The 22,711-nt window shown below is 34.3% G+C and overlaps 1 protein-coding gene across 1 annotated transcript; it reads right to left on the bottom strand.

Annotated features, from left to right (window-relative positions):
• Nucleotides 1–1,479: 1,479 nt before the first annotated feature.
• sema7a (semaphorin 7A) lies at nt 1,480–19,410 on the bottom strand. Its single transcript, XM_051099833.1, has 14 exons — nt 19,093–19,410; nt 18,760–18,893; nt 17,795–17,824; nt 17,606–17,701; nt 15,919–16,012; nt 15,693–15,803; nt 14,750–14,892; nt 14,106–14,284; nt 8,061–8,169; nt 7,161–7,356; nt 5,986–6,101; nt 5,731–5,876; nt 5,583–5,638; nt 1,480–5,498 (listed from the first exon to the last, which is right to left on the bottom strand). The coding sequence occupies exons 1-14, from the start codon at nt 19,217–19,219 to the stop codon at nt 5,116–5,118; spliced, it is 1,920 nt and encodes a 639-aa protein (XP_050955790.1). The 5' UTR covers nt 19,220–19,410; the 3' UTR covers nt 1,480–5,115.
• Between the last annotated feature and the right edge of the window lie 3,301 nt (nt 19,411–22,711).

The following is a 22,711-nucleotide window of genomic DNA, read 5'->3' as shown; positions in this document are numbered from 1 at the left end:
TAATGTGTTCTGTGGAAACTCGAGGCAGCATGTAAACACAAGGCACAATAAGTCATGCCAAATGTAAAGATTTGATAGTGTCGTTTTTTCAACGACTTATGTCTAAACTTAAAAAGTACAATTATAACGTATCACTTATCACATAATATAATAACCGTCAAATATACACACAGAAATTTAAAGGTATTCACGTCAACCCGTCAAAGTAAAAGTTCGGTTTAACTTTGTTAACCATTCAGTATAATGTAGGTGCCTACTACTACTATGACTACTACTATTAATGAAAAAAAAATTTATACAAATTTCTCACACAATATTTCTTCCATGTTTTAAATTTGAATAGTAAATCCCCTTTATTTGCCAAAAATAAAATATCATTTTCATTAGAAGATCAATTTAATTAATATTTTATACCTTCATTTGATAACCAGAACAATACACAACACATAATCCCATAAGGCTATTGTAAAAATAAATAAAAGTTGTTTTTATGCATTCAAAAAAACAGACATGCTAAAACATATTTGGTAACAATAAAACATAAGGTGAGAAAAAATAAAACATTTCATGGGGTCCTAAACATGTCATTTTTCTTAACTTTTGATAAATTGATGGTAAATTGTATACGATTCATGGTTTTAATTAATTACACATGATTAATTACATTTTGATAAATAAAATTAAATTTAACCATTAAAAAGAAGTCCAGAAAAATGAAAACAGAAAAACAGAATTAAAAAAAAAAAAAAAAAAAAAAAAAAAAAAAGCGAAATTTGGGGAAAAAAATAGGGCCCTATTTTTGCATGCAACTATATATTTGCTACAGTTATAAATACATCTTCAAATTTATTATTTTATTTGTCTAACATATTATTGTAAAATTATACATTTATTTGCATTTGACAGTCGAGAGAGGAGGCATCTTTCCCGCATATGGGCGTGGCTTCAGCACCAACGGCGGACACACCCCCAGTGTTATTTTTCAAGATTTTGATAACTTATTTTATTTACTGCCCTTTTTTATCATTCATATATGGCTGGGTGGTTAATAACAGATATTTCTGTGATCTGACACAAAAGCTTAGTTTACCTATTCACATTTTTGGCTAATGGACAACAGGTCAGGCCAGACTTCAAAGGAACGGCTCGGTCTGGCTTCAGATCTAAAGAAAGCAGCTAGAGACCAGATGTTTATAAACCCGAAGGACTGCGATTGGCTTGAGATTATAAAGTATTTCCCTTTCTGGAATTTAAAACAACTCCCTGTGCCTTTCTATATTTCCAAAACTGTTGTCAGAACATTTACTGATGGAAGTATTAATAAAATCCAGAAGTGTAGGGGCTTTTAGCAAATCTATCACTGTTTGTGTTGTTATCTGTGTTTATTTACAGAAATACTGAATATAGTGAATCCTGAGGTGTTTTCCAAATGTGCTTAGGTGTGTTAAGAATGTGCGTAAGAATAACAGAGATTTCAAGTGATAGAAAAATATAGCTGTATTAGTTTTTGATTAGGGAAATACATAAAAATAAATAGAAAGTACAACATAACACAGCAGTACATAATATAAGGTGTACACTGGGAGGTATTTAGCTGTAGGTAAAAATTATTCAGAAAAAATATTAATCACAAAGCGGCTGTTGTATAACACGACAAAGAATTGAATTCAAAATATCGACGTGAAATACACTGGAAACATAACAGCCGGTTCACAGCTGTGGCTCTTTTGTCATGCTGTTAATTCCAGCTTTTAATAAATTAATATGTTACATCATTACATAAAAAATGAATGAGACCACTGTATTACAAGCAATGCCTTGGTACTATCAGTGGCATAGGAAACAATAAAGCCAATATTAAATATCTGCAAGACAAATATGTGTTTTTACATAAAACTACATTGCTGCAGTAACACATTTGGGTGAACATACATATGTAAAATTCCTTTCATTTTCATAAGTCTACAACCTAAGGCACCCCTTTTTTCGTTCTCTACAAGCACATCATTCAAACTTACTTTATTACCTACTTTATAGTTGTAATGAATTAAAAACACAAGGTGCGTAATCTTGTTCCCTAAATACTTATATTATATAATTCTATAATATTATATACTTATATAATTCTAAATTAAGAGAATTCTTTCAGAACATATAGTTGCTACATATTTTGAGAACTAGAAATGATCCATTGTATATTTATTTTGGAGTTGCACATCTTGGAAATGCTTCAACTCATTTAACTTTGTTTTTAAAGAACAAAATCCATTTTTACACATCGGCCAAAAGCACTGAAGTCCAATAGAGACCTTGCGTTTGCCCACCACACCCAAAATTCCAGAAACTCCCTTACTACACCCAATTTAACAAACTTCCTGAACAAGTGTATGGACACGATAACACCCAACATTTCTGTTTCTCTTCACAAAACCAAACTCATGAACCATTAGCGATATACATTTTGAAGGACAAGTGCTTGAAACAATACGAATGACAAATGAAAAGAAAGTGCAAACACGAGTGCCAGGCATAATCATTAATAAACATATGCTATCTCACAAATTAGGCTACCCTAATGGAGGGAGGTTGGAAGGAAGTTTTCCAGTAAACAAACACACTACAATTGGGAAATTCGGTGAGAACAAGACCGTTGTGCCCATTTATAGATCTAAAATAGTTTGTCTGGTGTGCCCCTGATTACATCACATACTGTATGTGACTGTACAGACAAGCTACAGTCTTTAAAGATAATGCAGAAACAAATTTAAAGTGCTTTCATTTCATACAGTGAAATCTAAAAGTGAGCAACAGAGCTGTTGTTAATTCACAGTTCTTCTGATGTTTGGAAGAATAGCATGTCTGCGAGTGTGAAAATGCTTTCATACAACAGCCTGAAAAACATGTATGCGTTTTTGCTCTACAAATGAAAATAGTTCAACTTGAACATTTCTGACTATTTTGAATTAGCATTTTTGAATGAATCAGTTGAGTGAATAATTCAATGACTTACATACAAAGACAGCCATTGTTCTGCTCCAGAAAGAATCAGCATTTTTTAAACAAATTGGCTGAATGACTAATTCAACTCAAACATTTATGACTATTTTTAATCAGCGTTTTTGAATGAATCAGTTGAGTGAATAATTCAGTGACTTACTTACAAAGACAGCCACTGTTCTGTTTCTGAAAGAATGAGCCTTTTTAACAAATTGGCTGAATGACTGATTCAACTCAAACATTTCTGACTATTTTGAATCTGCGTTTTTCAACAAATCAGTTGAGTGAATAATTCAGTGACTCACTCGCAAAGACAATCATTGTTCTGTTTCTAAAAGAATTAGCATTTTTTAACAAATTGGCTGAATGACAGATACGACTTAAACATTTTTGCTATATTGAATCCATGTTTTTGAATGAATCAGTTAAGTGAATAATTCAATGACTCACAAAAACAGTCATTGTTCTGTTTCTAAAAAAAATTTGCTTTTTTAAAAATAAACAAAAAAAATGAATGACTGATTCAACTCGAACATTTTTAAATATTTTGAATCAGCATTTTTGATTGAATCAGTTGAGTGAATAATTCAATGACTTACTCGCAAAGACAGTCCTTGCTCTGTTTGTAAAAGAATTAGCATTTTGTAGCAAATTGGCTGAATGACAGATTCAGCTTGAACATTTCTGACTATTCTAAACAAGCATTTTTAAAAGAAACAGTTAAGTGAATGATTCATTAACTCACAAAAACAGTCATTGTTCTGTTACTGAAATTAACGTTTTTTTAACAAACTGGTTGAATGACTGATTCAACTCAAACATTTCTGACTATTTTGAATCTGCGTTTTTCAACAAATCAGTTGAGTGAATAATTCAGTGACTCACTCGCAAAGACAATCATTGTTCTGTTTCTAAAAGAATTAGCATTTTTTAACAAATTGGCTAAATGACAGATACGACAAACATTTTTGCTATTTTGAATCCATGTTTTTGAATGAATCAGTTAAGTGAATAATTCAATGACTCACTCACAAAAACAGTCATTGTTCTGTTTCTAAAAAAAATTTGCTTTTAAAAAAAAAAAAAGCTGAATGACTGATTCAGCTCGAACATTTTGACTATTTTGAATCAGCATTTTTGATTGAATCAGTTGAGTGAATAATTCAATGACTTACTCGCAAAGACAGTCCTTGCTCTGTTTGTAAAAGAATTAGCATTTTGTAGCAAATTGGCTGAATGACAGATTCAGCTTGAACATTTCTGACTATTCTAAACAAGCATTTTTAAAAGAATCAGTTAAGTGAATGATTCATTAACTCACAAAAACAGTCATTGTTCTGTTACTGAAATTAACGTTTTTTTAACAAACTGGTTCAATGACTGATTCAACTCAAACATTTTTGACTATTTTGAATCAGCGTTTTTGAATAAATCAGTTGAGTGAATAATGGAATGACTCACCCACAAAAACACTAATTGTTCTGTTTCTGAAAGAATTAGTATTTATTAACAAACTGGCTGAATGACTCATTTAACTTAAATATTTTTGACTATTCTGAATCAGTGTTTTTGAATGAATCAGTTATGAATCTCACTTACAAAAACAGTCATTATTTTGTTTCTGAAAAAATAAGCATTTTTTAACAAATTGGCTGAATGACTAATTCAACGACTCACTCATGAAAATAGTCACTTCTTGCCATCCACTGGCCTATTATATTAGGTAACAATATTGGGGAATGTTTTAAAAGGTATCTTGTGACCTAAAAACACTGCAGCCTCTGAAATATTTTCTTCATTTTACGTCATGAGGTTTTGTTTCTCTAAAACTGTTGGACAGGATTTCCAGTTTTTCAAATCTCCACTTCAGTGTCAGACTTTGAACCGCACTGTATACACTCCACAGCCACTCAACAGCTGCGAAGCACGTAATGGCAAGCTACCTGCTAGGATGGACGCTTTCTTGCTTTTAATTTAGTGTTTACTTCCCTATAAACTTCACCTGATAAGACCAACGACTGGCGCCTGGCAACGTGTGACTGATGGTTTTAATCAGCTTACAGGTCATCAGAAAAGCTTGAAGATGGAAGCACTGACATTTAAATAACTGCCTTGACCTTAAAGTGTACGCAGATAGAAGGCACTACTGACAAATGCGCCTATTAACCAGCCCTGTACTCTGTGCATCTGAGCATCATTAGAATCAGATCTGAAGTTGTTATTAAAGAGATTGTATTCCTTCACAGTTCTGGCGTAATCGAGTTCATTCGATGTACATTTGTAACTGCCATACATGTCATCTGTCATGGCTGGGATGAGCAGGAGACATTCTGATGGGGTCTTCTGGCATGGGATGCTCTTTTGCTTATGTTCCCATTTGTAATCGGCATGATGGGAATCGACAGGACAAGAGAGATAGAAGGGGACACCAGTGGGCACAGAGAGTTGAATCCTTAATGGAACTGTCTGCACTTCTTGTACTTCTCTTCTGAATCTTCCACCTTAAAAGACATTTGTTAAATATACATGAGTTAGGAAGACAGTTTTGTGTCTGATGATACGCAAGCAATGAGGAGATCTTATACCTGGTTTTTGGTGACATACTTCAGTGAGTCCATCAGCAATGTTTTGTATTCCTCCTCTGAAACACAATCCAAACAGAAAAATACTAAAAACAATGCTAGGGTGTAAAAATAATATAATATTCCTGCATAACAACATATAAAACTCTACCTAGTTTGTGATGTGCAGCCTTGTTCGGTCCAAGCGCAGTATGGATCACGGGAAAGGACACATTCTTCACACGAAGCATTGTAGTTTTGACATCTCTGCAGGTCTAACATGGAAATCTGCCCAGGATATCCTACAAATAACTTCCTCTGCAGAGAAAATCAACAGTGGGTGAACATGCAACAAACTGCAGACACTTCTGAAGAGTCATAATGGAAGAGTCAAAGTGTTTAATGATTCACAAGGCTGCTTGATTACCTTCTCAGAGTCGAGTTTCATTGAATGTACGGGTGCTGAACCATTATGTAGATGCGTTTCAGAGATGATGAAGGCTTTGGAGCCATCTTCCAGGATCTTGAGAATCGCTCCATTGTCTAAGAAGAACCAAGACACCAAATGGCTGAGTAAGACAGTCTGCGGTCTGAAAGAACTAACAAGAGCATTTGCAGTAAAATACTAGGTGCGTGTAAAACCTTGACTAAGGCTTCAGTAAAAATCAGTGGTGGGCAGTAACAAAGTAGTTGTACTTCGTGACTGTACTTAAGTACATTTTTCAAGTATCTGTACTGTACTTTAGTTTTATGTTGAGTAACTTTCACTTTTACTTCACTACATTCCAAAGTGTAAGATCGTACTTTTTACTTCACTACATTTCATAAAACATTAACAAACGTTACTCCTTATAATATATCACATGCTTTGAGACGCAAAAGCGGTGTCTGATTCATGAACAAACTGATTCTTTTCAATGAACCTGTTAAATTGATGAATGTTTATTCCTAACCATACTGAAAATAAGTAAATATTGATGCGAACTGTCTAGCTAATAAGCTTGCTGGTGCTAAGTTGAGGTAATTTTTAGATATAAAGTCCAAATATTTTTATTCAACCAGATAGATTACATCCGAGGGAAAAAGAAAGAATCATTATGAAAATCCAAATATATTTTCCCTAAAATGTTCTTGCTAACTTCAGTCCATATCAACAACAAAAATGTATTTTTACTCCATATAGTGGTTATTTTGGGAAAATCCCAAGTATTTTGAGCAGTAGGATTATAAAAAATATGTGCTAATATAAAATTCAATTAAGTAGCCTATATAAAATTGCTAAATAAATTTATCAGTACTTTTTTACTTAAGTACATAAAAAATCGGGTACTTCTGTACTTTCACTCGAGTAAAATTGAAAGAGGAGCACTTTTACTTTTACTGGAGTAATATTTTATTATACGTATCTGTACTTTTACTCAAATACTTGACTTGTGTACTTCGTCCACCACTGGTAAAAAAAAAAAAAGAAATCAGAACAAAAGCCGGTAACAAGGGAGGGGTTTATTTTCATCAAGAGCATTGTTATTGTTTGTGGTATAAAGGAAAAAGCAAAAAACAATATACAGACATCTTAAATTAATAAACCACATAAAAGTGTACCTGTTGCAAGCAGAAGCACATTGTGCATATTATCATCCGAAGCTTGGACTCTGTCAACAGCAATTTTGGTGAAGTTCTTGTTACTTGTGAAAAAAGGTGTATCTTTTTGAATGGGGTGAATCCAGTCCCTCATTTCTGGATGGTCTTTAATGATTTGAAGGGTAGAAATTGGAATGGAATTGCTTTTTTTGACACACTGGAAAAGAGAGTTATATCTGTTATAATATAATTTTGGATAGCACTTTTAAGGTCCCAGATTACAGCCATCCCATTGTTGTCAAGGCTGTGGCAAAAATAACTGCTCATTTCCTCAAATATATGAGGAGATTTAAAATAGCTATTGTGAGGAAACAATAACCTTGGTTCACAAACAACAGGCATTAACAATTCACCTTTCGGTCAAGTGTAAAATGATTGAGGAAGTTGTTGGGCATAAACAAAATACAAAAATAAAGCTGGGGAAAATGTGTATTTAATCTCATTTTGAATTGAACATGCTTCACCTGACTCAGATGTTACTCAGTACTATTTTTTTGTAAGTTTTAATTATATTAAAAACAATAATTATTTCCAGAATTGTTAATCAGAATTGATTAACATGGTTATTTTTCAAAAAATGGTACCACAATACCACTGTAGCTACTCAACACTTCCAAATCCTGACAAATCTGGAAACAATACATGGAATACTGCAGTCATGCCCATGAAGAAGTCTGTTTGTGGTGTTTGTGAATACTAGGAAACCCGCACACATTATTTTAACACAGTGGTCAACAGTGAGTGTTGTAATGAAGTGTAGTATAAAAACAAAAGGGGCCAAACAAACAGAACTTCGTTTTTTTTTTCTACCCAACCAAACTCAATTTTTGATGAAACATGGGCGTGTATGTTGTTACTCACCGTTCCTGGTCTTGGGGTGGGGATGGCCCCAGAATAACCTTTGAAGGAGGAATGTTCAAAAACAACATCAAGGTCTGCCAACGAGTAAATACACACAGCAGTAGAGTTCCTACAACAACATAAAAAAAATACCATTTGAACATAAAAACATAAAAAACCAACCATTATGAAAATTAACCATGGTTTTACAAATAAAACCAACATGGTTACTAGGGGTGTGATGAGACAGTTATCCCACGAGACGAGACTGGGTTCACGAGACGAGACGCGATTTTCTTACGAAATCCTCAATGACGAAATATATAGGGAAAATAGTCTTTTATTCAACTGAAAAAGACAAAATGCAAAAAAATGTAGGTGCGTTTTGAACTTTATGAAATTAAACTTCCATTTTAATGAATTATATGCAGTAATAAACAACATTTAAACAAGAGCTTTACGATTCTGGATAAGTTGAGAATCCCAGTTGTTTTTAATAAATTGGAGACTATGATTCTCTCACGATTCTGGAGAAAAAAAGATTAGAAAACTAAACAAACGTAATTTACTAGTGGTTCTGACAAACTGTTCATTGCTTAAGTCTTTTAAAAACATAATTAAAACATTCAATGGAGTCAGTGTCTCACTTCATTGAGACTTGTTTGACTATTGAAATCTGAGTGAATGATTCAATGACATACTTTTTTAAAACGGGCAGTTGTGGCCACCTCCTGTCGGAATATTATACGCGTTACAATACATACAAGTGTTAAGATACTTTCGTTTTGATCGCATTACAAAAGTAATAATATTACAGTAGTATATTACTTTTTGCTGTAATGCAGTAATATAATGCATTACTAATCAAATTTGGGCAATAAAATTACTCGTTACAATCTCAGTAACGCAAGTTACAACAACATATTTTAACTAGGGATGTTCATTTCCATTATTTTTCCTAACCAACAGCAGACGCTCGTTAACCGACAAGATTATTTTAAAATAGAATTTAATAATTTTAGAAAGGATAAGTGTCTGTGACTCCTTAATTTTACATGTGCAAAAAGCAGCAAACAACAAAACATGAGGAATCGCATGGACGCATCACATCACGCACTTGCAGCGCTTCTGCCAGCGGAGAAAAACGTCATAAAGCTAGGCTATATATATAAAATGAATGAATAGGCCTATACAATAAATATTAATACTAAACAAAACGAAAGAAAAAACTGTGCACCAAGTAGCTATAGTATGCGGAGTTTTTGATTCATTTTTGTGCTGCGCGAAAGGAAGACGGCTAAAAAGCTTCATCCTATTTTGATCTTTATTTTGCAAAAGCACAAAGATTTGTTTTTATTGTGAATGTACACAAACAAAAGCAAACCGTTTACAGTTTCGATTATCTGTATGACTAGAAGGAGTCGTTTCCACTGTTAGAAGGAAAAAGCCTTTCCATTATCATAATAAAATACAGTCAGCCAAACATATGGAAAAATCACACTGCTTAATCGTTATCAACACACTGAAGTAATATCATGCCAAACCATTTGTTTTATGTGGATACTGGAATGCAAGTGAAGTACAAAACCAGGTTTATGTAATAAATAATATTTTGGCATTCAAATACATCTCAAATACGGAAACATTTGAATTTGTGTCGAATGAGAGACCCGACATTAGCCTTAATGAATTTATTTTGGCTTGTCGTTTATATAGCCTAGCTTCTTATATTTTACATCCTTGTTCTTTCCTGAATATTGTTAAATTGAAAATTTTTTTATAGAGTGAGGGAGAACTACAATAGCCTAGCCTATGTTTATAGTGTTTGTAAACATTTCGCTTCGGCTTCAGAATGTAATAATAAAATGCGACTTATAGGCCTAGACGATCTATCTTTTTTCCTCTCAGAAATACAAGTTTATTTTATTTTAATCATCCAGCAAACGTTTTAAAGTATTTTGATGAATTACTGGAAAAAATTGACCTTTTAAACCGTTTAACTGATTGTATTAATCGGTCAAAATTCTTTCCGTCGGTTAACGGTTAACCGGTTAAAATGAGCACCCCTAATTTTAACTCAAAATTAAATTTAACTTAACTTAAACAGCCTAATTAACATATTAACAAAACCAAAGGAAAATACTGAGTGACATATGCTGCTGAGTTTGGTTCATGTTTGTGTGGCGCGGCGCTCTACGAAAGTTTACGGGAAAAAACGAGATGACAGAAATGAAAAGTAAAAACACTGCAGTTTGGAATGACCTGTATGACGAAAACGCCCAACGTCCCACGCGCACACACATACAGCATTGCAAACGTTGCAGTCTGTTCATTATCAGAATAAAATACAGTCAGCCAAACATCTACAGGGGTTCAGCCTGAGGTCGGGCCAAAGACATATTTGCTCATGTGAGGATGTTTTTATAAGTTTGTTTAGCAACTTATATATTTATTTCTTGTGTTTTTCCGAAATCCGTTTAAAATAGTCTACAGGCTAAGTTTTGTGTATATTGTTTGTACATTATAACCTTTCGCTTTATTTACCGGCGTTATTTATAAATGTAATAATTTTGTGCTTATCTGTGTTTAAGTAAGGTTAATGTAGACCTACATACCGGTAGCCTATCTAAATATGATTTTATAATTTTATGCTATATAGACCTACCTCATTACCCTCCGTTGGGTGTGTAATAAGCAGCAATAAACTACATTTTGATATTTTATAATGCCTAGTCATACTTCTGTGGATATTTTGGTGAAAGTAACTCAAAAGTAGTGTAACGCATTACAATTCAGAGACGGTATTATTGTAATGTAACTAATTATTTTTAAAAGACAGTAACTAGTAATATATAATGTATTACATTTTGGAAGTAACTTGCCCAAAACTGGCAGCAACAAAACGTGTTTCTCACGCTCCACTGACACTCGCGATGTAATAGACATAGCGAAATCGTTGTTATTCAGGAATAAGATCGTGTGGGTGTTTGAATGGAGATCTCCATATTTTTTGGATTATCGTTTTGCGTTGATATGGTCACGAGATCTCGCGAGACACATCAGATCTCCTCACATGCCTAATAGTTACTATAGTTAAACAATGGTAAGCACAAATTAACCATGGTCTTGCTACAATAACCATAGTTTACTAAAACTATGGTTATACAAATGGTAATTCATATTGTCAGCATTTTAACTGTTAACATGTTAGTATGTTTTGCTAGCATGATTTACCACATTGCAAATATGCTTTAACATGTTGTTAGCATGATTTAGCACACTGCTAACACGTTTTAATGTGATATAACACATTGCTAGCATGATTACCATGCTGCTAACACATTACTAACATGTTGCTAGCATGTTTTTAGCACAATTAGCATGTTGCTACGCTAACATGTTTGTTTTAGCATGATCTAACACACTGCATGTTTTAACATCATTTAACATGTTGCTAGCATGATTTAACACATTGTCAGCATGTTTAATATGATTTAGCCCTCTGCTAGCATGTTCTGTCACATTGTTGACATGATTAGCATGTTGCTAGCATGATTTAGCATGATTGCCATGTTGTTAACACATTGCTAACATGTTGATAACCATCATTTAACATGTTTTCAGCATGATTAGCATGTTGTTAACATGAATAAGTACATAGATAGATAGATAGATAGACAGATTATATACTATGTGTGTGTGTGTGCGTGTGTGTGTGTACTTGTTCCTGCTACATTGTGGGGACCATATGTCCCCACAAGGATAGTAAAACCTGAAATTTTTGACGGTCCCCACAATGTAAAAAAAAAAAGATTAAAATAGTAAATGATGTTTATCTGAAAATGTAACAATTCAAACATGTTTTCTGTAAGGGGTAGGTGATGCAAAGTACACATGATGCACATGATGCAAACACACTTCTATTCATCTCTCACTACATGTAATCCACGTTGTGAGATTTCAGTCCCTCTTAGACTCTTTATAGTGTAACATATATTTAGGCCACTTTGCCATCGCAATCACTTAAATAAAATGAATGAATATATAGCTGCACATTCAAAATCTTGCCCTTTATAACGCCAAAACCCAGTCACTCACGAGTCATCACATCTCACCAACATAAAATATGGTAAATTGATTGACAGGTCTCTTTTAAATGATGATGATGACTGCACTACACATTATTTTACTGATATACTTTAAACTCGAACATATTAAAATAACATGACTAAAGATAAAAGCGAAGAAAATAGCAGCTGATTGGGCGTTTTTTTAATTTTTTTTTAAAGCAGCCCAAATTTTGTCAACCCACCCAATGTGTTATTCTCTGGTCAAAGCCAAACAAAAGAAGCCCAATTGGGCGGCAACCTGCCCTATCTGGCAACACTGTTTGTTAGGATAGGACAACATTTGGCCGATATACAACTATTTGAAAATCTGGAATCTGAGTGTGCAAAAAAAAAATCAAAATATTGAGAAAATCGCCTTTAAAGTTGGCCAAATGAAGTTCTTAGCAATGCATATTACTAATCAAAAATTATGCTTTGATATATTTACAGTAGGACATTTACAAAAGATCTTCAAGAAACATGATCTTTACTTAATATCCTAATGATTTTTGGCAAAAAAAGAAAAATCAATAATTTTTTCCCTTACAATGTATGGCAATTGCTACAAATAGTGCTACTTAAGGCTGGTATATATAAAACCCCAACCCGCTGTGGGAGTTCTCACTCCAAGTTGAATGCAAAAGTTGGCAACCCTGATACACATACACACACACACACACACACACACACACATATATAGTACTCAACATTTGAAGTTGATCTATACTTTTCATCAAAGTTGTCCTAAAAGGAAAACAATACCTTGTATGTATATATATATATATATATATATATATATAGTGCCCTGCGAAAGTAACACCCTCTCATTTTTCACGTTTGCAGCCTTATGTTAAACTGCTTTGAATTACCTTTTTGTCCACATAATGACAAAGCACAAAACAGATTTGTGACAAATCTGCTCATTTATTAAAATAAAATACTCAAATAAGTATATTGCTTAAGTATTCATACCCTTAACTCAATACTTAGTTGAAGCACCTTTACCAGCAGTGCAGGTGATGAGCAGTGTCTGATTTCCTCCATTCAAGATACTTGGAATTGAGGTTCATCAGACACTGAGTCTTGCCACACCGCCATAAAGACCAGATTGGTGGAGTGTTGCAGTGATGTCTGTCCTTCTGTAAGTTTCTTTTATCTCCACATATGACATGGAGCTCAACTAGAGTGACCATCAGCTTCTTGGTTACCAGTCTAACTGAAGCCCTTCTCCATTAATTGCTCAGTTTGGCCAGGAGGCCAGCTCTACGAAGAGTCCTGGTAATGTTCTTCCATTACGGATAATGGAGGCTACATGCTTCTGTGAACCTTCATTGCAGCAGAAAATTTTTTCAACTCTTCCCCAAATGTGTGGCTTGATGCAATCTCTGAGCTCTACAGGTAGCTGTTTTGAACTCAGGGCTTGGTTTTTGCTGATATACATTTTTATCTGTTAGACCTTTTATTGAGAGCTGTGTGCCTTTCCAAACATACTCATTCAAATGAATTTGCCACAGGTTAACTCCACTCAAAGTGTAGTAACATCTACAACCAATATAAATGATCCTGAGCTAAATTTCAAGTGTCCCTAAAAAGGGTATGAATACTTATGCAATGGAATCATTTCAGTGTTTTAATTCTAATAAATCTACAAAGTTGTTACAAACCTGTCTTGTACTTTGTCATTACAGTGTATGGAAAAAAATAATTTAAAGCAGTTTAGCATAAAACGTGAAAAAAAAAATAAAAAATGAAGGGGTATAAATACTTTTGCGAGGCACTGTATGTGCTAGTGTTTTACATCTTTCATATCTTTGTGTCAGACAGAAGTGTTTGCTTTTGCAAGATGTGTGACGTTTTGTGGTTTTGACTTTTGAGAAATGGAGCCATAGTTTTAAAAACTGTGTAAGCATTTTTGAAAAAAAAAACTGTAAATGTGAGATGATAATGCAGTGTTTACCAGCTGCTGGAGAAGAGCGCATATACTCGTGAATTCCTCCAGTCATCAGCATGCTGGATGAAAATGTCCTGCAGGCGGTTGAAGTACAGTGATTCACTAGGAATCCCGCACACTAGTCGTGCCTTCAAAAAGGAGGTCCAGATGTTCTGAAGTAACTGCTTGGGACCACCTTCATCGACCTATGTGAGATTGATGTTTTCACAGCTGTTTAACAATGTTCTGTCAGGAAGCTGATGTTTTTATCCTCAGGCCCTGAAAGGTTTCTTACGGTGCTTGTGTCTCACATTTTGTCTCACATCTGGACTCTTGCCTACACTCTTGTTTTCTAACCTAACTTTGCTGATAACAGTCATGTTGTTCTGGCTAAAACTGTCAGCTGTGACAGTGTGCAAGGCTTGTTCAAGGCTTGTTCTGACTTTCTCAAAGTCCTCGAATTTCCATCTCCTGAATAATTCATGCTAAACAATCCGTGAATCAGATGGCTTTATAAGATAAATCCATTCATCATCTTTGAAATGTGTAGGTTGATAAATTTGATGCTGAAGGTCACTTTTCCTAACAATGGAAGTCTGAGATTTGATGGTTATGTGTAGGAAGCCTCACAAAGAACCGTTACATCTTTCTTACGTAATTGAGAAACATACCTTACACACTCTGGCCACTCTGGATATCCACGGATCTGCTTCTGGACTCATGTCTGAGTTTTTCTCACGAAATAAGACGTATATTTTCTCATTCAAGGGGTCGTTGTTGCGCTTGGCCAGGAAGCTAGAAATAAAAGTGGGTTCTGTTGGGAAGTATGAATGACTCATTAATTATTTCTTAAAGACTCATTCCAAATTTTCACTAATTTTCAAGTGAGAAGCCTAATGTATGAGAGAAACAGTGACTGGCTGTATTTTTAGAGTTGCAACATGGAAGAGAAAAAATGCTGGCTGGTCTGAAGGCAAGTCAGTAAATGAGGACCTTTTGCTGGCTCAGCCCACTCTGTCCACAAACATACTTTGTTTTCATTAAAGTGCAGACTCAAGTGAGTTTAGTAATTAAAGCATCAGTGGTAAAATGTTGATTAGGCAAAGTAAGATTTACCAGTCTACTTAAAGGGACAGTTCGCTAAAAATTAATGTTGGTCATCATTTACTTACTTTCAGCTGGTTTAAAACCTCTATTCATTTATTTCTTCAGCTGACCACAAAAGAAGATATTTTGAAGAATGTTTGTAACCAAATCAGATATTTTGGATAAAATCCAAGACCTTTCTGACCCTGCATAGACAGCAATGGAACTGACATGTTCAAGGCCCAGAAAGATAGAAAGGGCATCATTAAAATAGTCCATGTGACATCAGTGGCTCAACTGTAATTTTATGAAGCTACTTTTTGTGCGCAAAGAAAACAAAAGTAATTGAGTTTATACAACAATTTCTTCTCTTCTGTGTCAGTTGTGTCGCTGTCTATGCGGGGTCAGAAAGCGCTCTGATTTGATCAAAATCACTATGATTTGTGTTTCGAGGATAAACTAATGTCTTTTGTCTTTAAATATGCTTTCTTCTAGTCATTTTAAATAAAGTTGTGTGATTCTACCAACCTGAGACCCACTGGTCATACATCCACACACTGGTTCGCTGTCCATATTTTCTGCGAAACTGCAGGAGGGTTCCATCATCGTATAGAGGAGCTGCCGCATACAGATCTCCATCTGTATAGAACCAAAGAAAGCCTAGGTGTTACGGTACATAAGCAACTACAATCCTCCAGCTCATTCACCAAGTCTAAGCAGATCAAAACACTAAGCTGCTTGTGCTCCAACATACCTGCCACCAGTGACAAGGAGTTTTGCAAACACGTATGAGGTGAGATTCCTGTGCCGTCTATATCCTCTGTGGAATGGTTGCTTTCTCCGGCAAACTTTGGGAAGGAGATGTTATTAGAGATCAGAGATATGGCAAGCCATTTTAACATTTATTCACTTGGAGGATACAAATTATAGATAATATGGATGTGACAATAAATCAGTGCAGAATCAATTCATGGATCCTTTCTGAGATTTTCCAAATGCTTCACAATTCTCTCTGGAATTGATTCTGAAGTTATAATTTAATGAATCGACATCTGCTAATCTTCAACATGTTTTACACTGAACCACACTTTTGGATTGAACTATTGAGTGTTGAACAACTCTGACTGAAATGCAATGATGTCAAGGCTGTAATGTGATTGGTTATTAAGGGACACGTGATCCAAGTTAGCAGTTACCTATTTTTTAATAAATAATATAGACCCTCTCACCTCCCTATAGTAAGACAATCTCTGGCACTAGTCATGTACCTGCAATGCCTTTATGATGCAAGATTAATGTAAACAAAGCCCACTGTAATTCACTTCAACCTTTTTGAACTTTATGAATGATTATTTTAGGTTCAACTGCATGTAAGGAATTGGAAGCAAGCAGAGTACACCTGTTTCTAAAGCGTGCAGTGCCATCTGCTGTTAAAAACTAACCTCGAAATTGATTCAAAAGAGAGAATCGCATGCATTCTGCATGCGTCTGCCATTATAGATCTCAAATATTTTCATTTTCGACTAGTCAACATTTATTTTTTGCTGTCAAGAATTGAAAACTGTGAGCAATTTAGTAATTGTTTATATCAAGAATTCCCATTTTTACTATTGGAAATGTAATTACTGATATCTAAAACAGACATTTTTACTAGTAAAAATTCAATTCCTCATATCAAGAATTATGATTTTAGCTAAAAACCAAACTGTTAATTTACAAAATTCATATTCTGGTAATAATTAAAAGTAAAATTGGCTTGCCATCCAATGTAAACTAGTAAGAAATTGGTTCTCGTTCACATATTTGTGCGCACAAATGCGAACCGTCACACATAACTGATTATTCATCACATTTTTAATTACATTTTTTCTAAACTTACACTAAAACTTACAATCTAAGACCACACATCTGAAAAAAAGCATCTTGTAAAGTCGGCAAATGCGAGGTTTGAAACTTGACTGCATATAGTTTAAGCACATAAAACTGTTGTTTTAATTCGATTTGAGGAAATGCTCGTTTTTGAGAATTTTGCATTGATTTTTACTGTATTTTGAGTTTCACATTGCATTTTTTTCTGTTTTTGGTAAAGGAAATTTTTGTAGACTTAATGAATGTCATGGCAGAAAATTGACAAGCTTTTTACTTGCAGTGTGAGTATCGAGTGAGCTTCTCTTGTCAATCTGGTGGTGATTTCGTATGCGCACATAAGTTCGTAAACTGTACGAAATTATTAGCGAATGAGGCACATTGTGAGCGGGCACAAACTTAAACATTAGGTATCATTAAAAATCATACAAGCAAGTTAAAAGAAAACCCACTTTTTTCCTCAGTATGCTCGTACTAAAAAAGAGTATACCACAAGGCAATGCAGAAGCAGAAGTGTTTCTAAATATGTAGCAGAAACTACGCCAAAATTGTTGCTTTGTTTATTTATATCTTACCAGTTTCCAACACTTTGGCTGGTTTTCATTCGTCCCACATACAAGTGTGTAGTCATCAAACTTCTCAATTACCGTAACTACATTGTCACAGGAGCCCTGTATAGATATAACAATATCAGTAAGACAGTGAAACAACAAAATAATATTTTCTTACTTTTTTCTATTTTTCAGCATAATTAGAAAACTCACCTTACCACATCTTGGATTCAGAGTAAAGTTCTAAAAATAAATAAATAAATAAAATAAAATACATAAAAATGTAAATATTTCATTATTATCTTGGTCCCTAAATCTACTGAACACTCCTCAAAAATTGATGTTAAATATTTTAAATTCTAGAGATAAGACAATGCGTACACAATTATTTACCTAAACGTGTATAAAGCAACCATGAGGTTTATTTTTTCACTAATCAATCACGCAATTAACATTTTAATTATTTACAGCAACCATAACAACAGACTTGTTTGTGGAAATAAATCTTTCATGAACATCTGAAATGCCTTTTTTATTCCCAGACATGTTCAATGTGGACACAGCTGTCTGTGTGTGCATCACTGGCTACAGTTACTGAAATCTATCCACAATATATAATTTACTGCAGGCTGGACTTACTACACCCACTGCTAAAAGTCAGAACTATTAATTTAAGTTGTAAATGAAAGGTTTAGAAAGGGCAGGGTTAAATTATTTGAATGAAAAATTGCAACAGAAATGGCAAAATCCTACAGTGAACTTGTACCACAAAACCAGTCGTTAAGTAGCACAGATATATTTGTTGCAATATCCAAAAATACATTGTATGGGTCAAAATGATTGATTTTTCTTTTACGCCAAAAATCATTAGGATATTAAGTAAAGATCATGTTCCGTTAAGATAATGAAGAAGATTCCTACTGTACATATGTCAAAACTTAAGTTTTGATTAGTAATATGCATTGCTAAGAACTTCATCTGGACAACTTTAAAGGCGATTTTCTCAATATTTTGATTTTTTCAGATAGTTGTATCTTGGCCAAATATTGTCCTATCCTAACATACATCAGTGGAAAGCTCATTTATTAACCTTCGTATACATTTTACCATGACTGGTTTTGTGGTCCATAGTCACATATAATTTACATATTAATGACAAGTTCCAGTTTAGTATTTACCTCCACAATCTGGCAATTGTCTACATCAAAATGCAGGACATTATTTATTCCTCCTACAAACAGATTCTTTGATCCTTCCTGATGGAATAAGACTGTATGACTATAATTTCGTTTGTATAGAAATGGCGCATCATCTGGGGGAAAAACAAACAAACCTAAAGTTATGTTGTCTATTAATATATAATATGTTTAGACATTGCCTCATTTGATTATTTAAAGCAATTAAAGTCTCCTGTATAAGTGTATTTCTGAATAGACTACTAGGAAAACGTGTGTAAATGACTAGTGTACATAATTATTCTGATTACAGAGGAAAATTTAATGTTATCTTACCTTGTCTCAGAGTTAATCTGGGATTATAAGAACAAAAGACACAATGAAAGCACGCTCCATAAATAAGCCACGGATACGCCAAATTCCTTTTGATGTTGACAGAGAAATATTGCCGTTTTAAAATCATGGTCCCACACAGTCTATCCGCTCAGAATAACACGACCATATCCCATGTCGGACTGTAGGCTTGTTTGAGATGCGCCTCGCCTGAAATGTGACGAGAGTAGGCTGCTCCTATGAGGGGAGGAGTGAAATAAGCGCAGTCACGACGGACAGTTCTGACCTCTCGAAGCGGAACAGACACCTACGAGATCAAAGGCGGATATCGCGTTATCACGCTCACCTGTGTTGCTGATAAACGTGATACAATTTCAGCTCTGTTGTTTTTATATGAAAATAAATATGATGAACAAGACACTCAAAGTGCTTGCTATTTAATTCCATACCAAAGGCGTATTTATCAACCATTTTTACTTTAATACAAACGTGTATTTTACGTGTTTATAAAAAATATGACAACAATCACATATCTCACGCAGAGATCGCAGTGACATAGTGTTTGGGAATATTCATGCACAATTTAAACACATAACCACATGACATTAGATTAAAAAATAAAACATTTTAGAAAAGAACGGCAACATCACAGTTGTCTGAACCAATGAGCACATGTGTCGTCATCCAGGCGTTTCCCATCGTGCTTTTGTTCAGCGCAGTCGGTGCAGAGTATGGCGCTTAGTTTGTGCCAAAATCAAGCGTCTAACTCGTCTAAATCGAACGTCTAACCGAACGTCCACGTGACGACCTGACGTGACGTCAACGTCATGAAATTACTTGGTTTTTAAAATGTAATGAGCTCAAGTGCTCTTTAGAGACTACACATGAACATTACAACAACTGGATGTACATATTTGATAACAATACCCAACCAATTTTATTAGCTGCAAGATGCATGCCGGTAAGAAATGTGTCCCGAGTTATGTCCGCCTTGCTCTGATGTCATGCTGACGGCTAATAAAAAATCAGCTAATAAAAATGGTTGGGTATTGTTATCAAATATGTACATCCAGTTGTTGTAATGTTCATGTGTAGTCTCTAAAGAGCAGTTGAGCTCATTACATTTTAAAAACCAAGTAATTTCATGACGTTGACGTCACGTCAGGTCGTCACGTGGACGTTCGGTTAGACGTTCGATTAGCCGGTCGGTCGGTCGAACGCTTGATTTTGGCACGAAGTACGCGCCATACGGAGTACGCGGCATAGGAGAGCTACTGCGCTCGACTGCTCAATCCGACACAGAGTTTTTTGGCACACGTCAGCATGACATCAGAGCAAGGCGGACATAACTTGGACACATTTCTTACCGGCATGCATCTTGCGGTGATCAGCGGTGAACGATTCTGCGCAGAATTTGCTCATCTCAAACGAGCCTTGTGTCTGAATGCATGCGGGGTTGGCCAAGCAGAGCTCCCTGCAGCCTGCGGTTGAAATCCAACCCCGTCCACGTCCAAGCGCGACGCCACAAACCACGCCCATGTCCAAATACGTCACATTCATTCATTTTGAAACAGGAAGTAGTACGGATAAGCAGATTTGCCCTGTTTTATTTATCTTGGTTACTGAATTATTATCTTTACCTATTATGCACAATCAGAATCTGAAGGGAAATTCCATCTTTGATAGGGAAATAAAAATTTCTCAGCAAGCTGATCACACCTCTCTTTTTTTAAAGGATAAAAATCAACTTTGTAAAGCCACTGAGATAATTAAAAAATTTTCGTGTGCTTCTGGTTTAAAACTAAATTTGTCCCAATGTGAGATAATGTCACTGCATAAATGTGATGACGTGTCAGCTGAAGGTATTCCAGTTAAAGACACAATACAATATTTGGGTATTTATGTATTAAAAAATGTAATAGCCAGACAGCAACTTAATTTTTCTAGTAGACTCAAGACTCAAAATATTTTAAATCTTTGGTTACAAAGAGACCTCTCTCTTTATGGTAGGGTTCTCCTCTCTAAAGCAGAAGGTCTTTCTTGCTTCATCTATCCTTCACTCTCTTTATATGTCAACGATTGTACTATTAAAGATATCAATAAACTCTTCCTCGATTTTATCTGGAAAAACAGGTCTCATACACTTAAAAAAGCAGTGATATCTAATTGTAGAAGTGATGGGGGACCTGAAGCTATAAACTTTAGTAATACGCATTAAAAATAAACTGGCTAAGAAGGTGTTTAATAAGTCCAAATTCTGTATGATCCTTTATTCCTAATTATATCTTTAATAAAATCGGAGGCCTCCCCTTTATCTTAAAATGTAATTATATGTATAATAAACTCCCAGTTAAATTAGCAATTTTTCATCAGCAGGCTCTTCTTGCATGGAAGTTGTGTTACGTTCACAACTTCTCACCACACAAAACTCTCTTGTGGAATAATATGGATATAATTGTTAGGAACAAATCTCTTTTTTTCACTAATTGGTTTAATAGAGGTTTAATTTATGTTTTATCTTTATTTGACGATTTTGGTAATGTTTTGTCGTATGAACATTTCACGACTGTCCATGACTTTCCTTTCAAAGAATATAACACTGTTCTTAGAGCTTTTCCCACTGGTTTAATGCATCTGGTTAAAGGCCATATTTTATACACCAACAAAGATATACAGGAATCGGCTTTGTTGTTGGGCAGCATTGGCATTTATGACAAGAAATGTAATAATAAACATGTTCGCCAGATATTTCAGAAGAGAGACCTAATTGTTCCTTGAGGAAGATCCCATTGGGCTGCCTTAATTAATAATATAGATTGGAGAAGAGCGTGCCCTGGTGAAAAAACAGCATATGCTGGTAGGTATGTATGAATATATGAATATATGAAAAAAATATTTCTAATAACTCTGATTAGGTTTAGAGAGCTTTCCTTCATTGCTCTTTCATTATCATTATTATTATTATGTAGTTATTTATTTATGTGTGTGTGTGTATATATATATATATATATATATATATATATATTTTTTTTTTTTTTTACTTTATTGTAAGCAACATACCCCCTTATTGTATTTTATTTCTCCTCTTTCCTACTTCTACCTTCTCTACATTGTTATTGTTCTCCTGAAGGTGATTGTATATTTTCATCTGCTTTTTTGAATTAACCGCTAAAAAAGAAGTTGTTTGCCGTGTGGGTAAGTAAATAATATATCTTTGGTTTTTACCATCACTGAAAACAGTGACAACTTTTAGGAATGTGTGCATTGTTGTGTTCATGTACATAAACAACAGTTCGGCACGCTTAGTATGTGTTTTAAACTTCACACAGACACGTTTTACTTAGCTAACAACAAATTTATATATATATATATATATATATATATATATATATATATATATATGTATGTATATATGTATAAAAAAATCTGTGCAATATATATACAGAAATATATTACACTTTAAAATATATTCAAATAGAAAGCTTAAATTTTGTGTTATTTTGGATCAAATAAATGCAGGCTTAGTGAGCAGAAGACTCCTCTTTAAAAAAAAAACAAAACAAAAAAACAATAAAAATCTTACTGTTCAAAAACTTTGGGCTAGTAGTGTATATTTCTGTAA

This window comes from Labeo rohita, chromosome 25, assembly GCF_022985175.1.
Source record: "Labeo rohita strain BAU-BD-2019 chromosome 25, IGBB_LRoh.1.0, whole genome shotgun sequence".
Taxonomy (NCBI): domain Eukaryota; kingdom Metazoa; phylum Chordata; class Actinopteri; order Cypriniformes; family Cyprinidae; genus Labeo; species Labeo rohita.
This window is presented reverse-complemented; position numbering and strand designations above follow the sequence as displayed.